This window comes from Neltuma alba, unplaced genomic scaffold (genome assembly GCF_004799145.2).
Source record: "Neltuma alba isolate B1F8T4 unplaced genomic scaffold, ASM479914v2 tig00004870_pilon, whole genome shotgun sequence".
Lineage (NCBI taxonomy): Eukaryota > Viridiplantae > Streptophyta > Magnoliopsida > Fabales > Fabaceae > Neltuma > Neltuma alba.
Genome location: NW_021633892.1, coordinates 1 through 5,172, shown reverse-complemented (window position 1 = coordinate 5,172; position 5,172 = coordinate 1). Strand labels below are relative to the sequence as shown.

Sequence of the window (5,172 nt, the reverse complement as noted above, 5' to 3'; positions counted from 1 at the left end):
ACACCTTCTTTATAATTCTTATGATGTTTTTTTTTTGGGCATAAATTTTAAAATAAACCATCTAGATGAAATAATTACAAGTAAATATTTTCACTTATTTTGAATTATAAAGTACAAAATTTATTTTGATTAATAACGAGAACAGATTCAATTAAAATATTCCTAATAATTCCTATTAAAGTATTGTAAAAAAAATTTTCCCAGATCAAACTATTCCAAATTATCAACATATATGTTCGACCATCCTTGTTATTTGTTAATTAATTACATGAGTTAGCTTAATGGAGCTAAGTATATTTATTTGTACATTAAGGAAAAATACAGAAAAAGACTCTGAAAAATACAAAATTCCAAATAAGATATTTTCACAAAATGTCTTGTTATCTGTGAGTTAATTGTTATGAAAAACTTATTAAAGACTAAAATTTTGATTTGGAATTTTGTAATCTCTACCGTCCTTATTCGTTATTCTCTCCAAAATTAATAGTTGGCGGAAAAAAAAGAAGAACCAAAATTAACGTAGTTTGATTTGATTTAAACGTATCAATAGAGACAGGCAGTATTCATGGAAGCTGGCAGGGATAAACAATGTCAATTTACATTTAAACCGATTTTACCGCTAAACCAACCATTCGTGTTGTTCGATTGATCTCTTTCAGACTATACTGCATCGTGTCTATGTCTCTGAGATGGATTTTCTAACGCCTAGCTTCTGACGTTTGAAGAACAAAATCCTCCCTTGCATTGCGCAGTGGAAGAAGTTGCAGCCAGCACCAGCAATCCTATCGTCTTACATTCAAGCATTTTTTGGACAATGGCCGCGTTCTCTTGGCCCCATGAAGCCGAGGTACACGTGATCTGCAGCGAACAATAATCTTAACACATTGCGATTTCTTTTCTGGCTTAATATCCCGTCTTTTTAATTTTTTGTTTTGGGCCTTTTCCCTCAAGATTTGACGTTTCATGGGTTCTCTGTTTTTTGTCATTACTGTGGACGACATAATGTAATTGCCGTTTGAGATTTATTTTTATGGGTGCATTGCATGGTTAGAATCTGCGGGGATTTTGGACCCAGCTTCTTGTATTTTAGAATCTTCCTCTGAAAAGCCAGAATTTGCATTGGTGTTGTATTAGATGAACAGTGACTGAATTATATAGTGCTTGAGAAGAATACCCGAATGAAATTGGTTAGCAATGAGCAAGAGTTGAATAATATGTAATACGGGGATCAGCTTTAGCAATCCGATGGGAATGCTATATGAAGTTCTCTCTCGATCTTAACAGTGTTCTTTTCGAAGTGAATTCAGCATTAATGTAGTTCTTTAAATTTGTCGGAGCAAATCTAGGAATAGAAAGTTATCAGTGGAGGAAGAAATTGATTTAAAACGTAGGAAAACAAAAATCGAGGTCCTGAACTGGAAGGCCAAAGGAAGCATTTCTTTCTAATAGCATAATAGTATTTTTACCTTGGTTTATACTACACTATCACTGATTCATCCTTATGTAACTTACAGTTAAATCGAATGAGAAAGGTAGTTTCAGAAATGGCTGGGGTAGATAAAGAGAAAGTTCGAGTTGTGGTATCTCCTTATCGAATTTGCCCTTTGGGAGCACATATTGATCATCAGGTACTATAGTTTACTTTTCAGTTGTGTTAGTGAAAATGAAACTCAATGATTGATAGACAATTACTGATGTATAAATGCGCTGTAGCACTTACTAGACATATTAGACCTGTTGGATCTCTTGGTGATCTTTCTTATGCTGCCTCACCTCACCCAATTCGATTTGACTTAACTATGAAACTTGTGATATGACCAGATTCTCTTACACTTTCCATTGGTATTGGCAGGGGGGGACTGTTTCAGCTATGACAATCAACAAGGGAATACTTCTGGGGTTTACACCTTCTGGCAGTAGTGAGGTAAATTTAGAAACTGTGCTCAGCTAACAAGCTTACAAAGCTTAAGGGAGCATGTGGTAATCTCTTTCATTCATTTGACAAACTTAGATACGTTAAATTAATAGCAGAAAGAATGAAACTATAAAATCAAGGGAAAATTAACTGATTTTTTGTATCAAAAGTGCAAAGTGAGAAGACGTGGAAGAGGAAGCCTTTGTAGGAATTGATATCTGTGTGTGATGAGTGGTGGCTGAAAACACATAAACGTAAATTTTATATCCTCACGCAATTGGACTGTTGTTCTTAGCACTGCTTCCTCTTTGAGTGTTTCTGCTTTGCCTCCCAAATTTTTTTGCTGTGTTGTTGTAGCATAGTTGTCCAGTCAAAACTTCACATTTTTATTTTTAACTTTTTTTGTTTTTTACTTTATTCCCTTTGTGGAAAATTTGTTCTATGTACAATGTTTGTACATGTCAATGAATGATATCTGAAGTCCTTGCATTTAGAAGTCAGTGATAAACTGAGAATGTGCCAGTTCTAATTCTTTCCGTGATGTGCAGTAATCGAATTTTACATACTGCAGCATAGTTGTAAGGTTGTGGCACACTCTTACTCTGCTTTGGGTCATCCTATTCCTTGGGTTGATCCTGGTTAGCTTTGGCAAATAATCATTAAATAATACGATAAACTTGGTTATAGTGTAGATGAGTATGAGCTGGTTCTAGGAACTGTTAAAAAATGCTTGCCATAATTTTCCAGGATTTTCAACATTAGTTTTGGAACATGTAAAAGCTTACGCCTAGCCTTGTTGAAATAAACTAAAACTGAAAAAGAAATCAAAGTTAAGATGTCTCATTTCAGAACAGTTGAAAGGTCAATTGGTGATTACTTATAAAATTAGAAGGACTAATTACAAACATAACCTTTATTGCACAACTCAATGTCGCATAAGATTTAACAAGCATATCCAAGGGGACCGATACGGCAACACAACAATCTAGAGTTTCTAGGTGTCCGTTAATCATTCAATTTGTGTCTTAGTTGTACAGGACGTGCAATGTTGCTTCTTAATATATCCATGCTTCATAGGATGCTGTAGTCCCCTGTTTTTATATCATGATGAGTTACATATTCTACTATCTTGTCTATTTGTTTTCGGGTCCTGTGATCTTTCAGTTCATATAGCTTATAGTTTCAGATGATCTCCTCATCTTACTTAGCATTCTTGATACTTATTCTGGTTAGTACTAGTTTCTCTTGGAATCCTAAGTGTACTTTTAAAGTTGTGTTGGTATTGCTTTGTTTTATGCATATATTTTAGACAAAAAGATTGGGTCATTGAAAATTTATTTGAAATTTTAACATATAAGCTAAGTTAAGGAAATGTAGATATTCTTATAAACAATTATGTTTATCTATTTGATGAACAATATCCCTATGATTTTCTTGTAGGTTGTAATTCGATCAGGACAGTTTCGAGGAGAAGTTAAGTTCAGGTGTGTGGTCTGTGTTTATAAGGCTTCACATCTTCCTAATGTTCGTAATTTTCTCAATTTATTTAAAGCTTAGTTATGCAGGTGGCTAGTAAAAAAATTAATTTGCTGTCATTATTTATATGACAAAATATTGTATTCGGCGAACTGTTATGTTGATTCAGTTGCCTCTCCAGTATCAGGCTATTCTGATTTTCTTACCATGCTATCCTTTTCTCCAATATCCTTATTACCCCTATACATTTTATGGAATGTTGGTTTTAAAATGATTGATATATATATTAGAGTTGACGAGGTTCAGCAGCCAAGACAACCTCTTCAGAATAATAATGTGAATCAGACAAAAGATTCCTCTCAGCAAGAAGAATGTGAATGGGGGCGTTATGCTAGAGGAGCTGTGTATGCACTACAAAGTAGGGGAAACAATCTTTCCCAGGTTAGAAAATATGCTCTGGTGGTGCACATTGTAGATCATCATTTAATTATGTCATTTTAGTGAGAGTTGTACTTTTCTTAGACAAATATCAGAATCATTGCTTGACTTTTATTTGGAGAATAATGGGATAAGACAATACTTTTCCATTGGGCTTTAACTGCTCTGTGATTTAGGTTCATGCAGATTGCAAAAATTGGTTAAATAAATGGATAATCTCGTGCCAAGTTTACCATGGCTTTGCATTTTCGTGAGGAATAGAAATGTGTCCGTCAGTATAATTTGAGAAGTCCAAAGTTAGTTAATTTGTAGAGCGTGATTACTTTTTCCTTTCAGGCCTCTTCTCTTTAAATGGTAGCAAATTAATATCATAATTCAAAGAAGTTTATACTGTGCAGAAGAATATATAGAGTTTGAATTCAAGTTTCTAAACAAAGGACTATCAGAATATGCAATATGTTTAAAGCATAGTTGTCTATAGTCTGATTCATTTTACATTCATAAGAAGCACATTAAGAAATAAAAGTAGTAACATGCTTAGCAGAGGAAATAACATTGGTGTATGTTAAGAGTAAAACCATGATATTGGGCCTTAATTTTTTTTTTTTTTTTAAATGACTGTAAAAGAAGTTTTATATAATGGCTGTTATCCTTTTGTTCAATGGTTCAATGCCGCTCATTGTATTTTGGCTGACTCCTGATGTTCTATAAGCTTTGGGACCTTAAGAAGTTCCATAGAATTGTTCTATGTAAAAGTTTGGGCTTTTAGAACTGATGTTTGGTTCCAGTTTTGAGATTATACTTGACTTTCATTTTGCATTTAATTCTTGTTATTTTATGCTAATCTGCAAACAAGATTAATGACAGTATTTGATCATGTTCAGCACTGGTTCCCAGATCGTTGGCTAGAGGATCATATGCTACTTGTGCATTTCTGAGTTCTTTGTCTTCCAGATAACTGTATGGTTCCATTATATTCACATTACAAGATGTATTTTCTAATTGCCCACACACAAATGTTAATTTCTGCAGGGTATCATAGGATTCATCTGTGGTTCTGACGGTTTGGACAGTTCAGGATTAAGCTCTTCTGCTGCTGTGAGATTTCTTTTGCCACAGCCCATGTTTTCTTTCTTTGGTCCTTAATATATGAAAGTTCTTATCACGGTGCCCTGTAATGAAAATCAAAATTGAAGTTCATGATATGAGGACTAAATTTCACTTCTCGAGGAAGACCCATGACACCACTCACCTGGTTCTTTTACTTTTCCCCTTCCTATTTAGCAGAAGTGTTCGGACTTATTGAAGAAAGTTTGAGAATAATTGCTCTTATTCATATTATT

At 34.0% G+C, this 5,172-nt stretch overlaps 1 protein-coding gene across 1 annotated transcript; it reads left to right on the top strand.

Annotated features, from left to right (window-relative positions):
* Positions 1 to 592: 592 nt before the first annotated feature.
* On the top strand, positions 593 to 4,975 carry LOC114746046 (galacturonokinase-like). Its single transcript, XM_028934237.1, has 6 exons — positions 593 to 847; positions 1,515 to 1,628; positions 1,853 to 1,924; positions 3,356 to 3,399; positions 3,682 to 3,832; positions 4,862 to 4,975. The coding sequence occupies exons 1-6, from the start codon at positions 815 to 817 to the stop codon at positions 4,973 to 4,975; spliced, it is 528 nt and encodes a 175-aa protein (XP_028790070.1). The 5' UTR covers positions 593 to 814.
* Positions 4,976 to 5,172: the final 197 nt, after the last annotated feature.

Coding starts and splice junctions, on each gene's coding strand:
- LOC114746046 (XM_028934237.1), top strand. CDS start 815: ATGGCCGCGTTCTCTTGGCCCCATGAAGCCGAG. Junction 848..1,514: donor CTTGGCCCCATGAAGCCGAG/GTACACGTGATC, acceptor TGTAACTTACAG/TTAAATCGAATGAGAAAGGT. Junction 3,400..3,681: donor CGAGGAGAAGTTAAGTTCAG/GTGTGTGGTCTG, acceptor TATATATATTAG/AGTTGACGAGGTTCAGCAGC.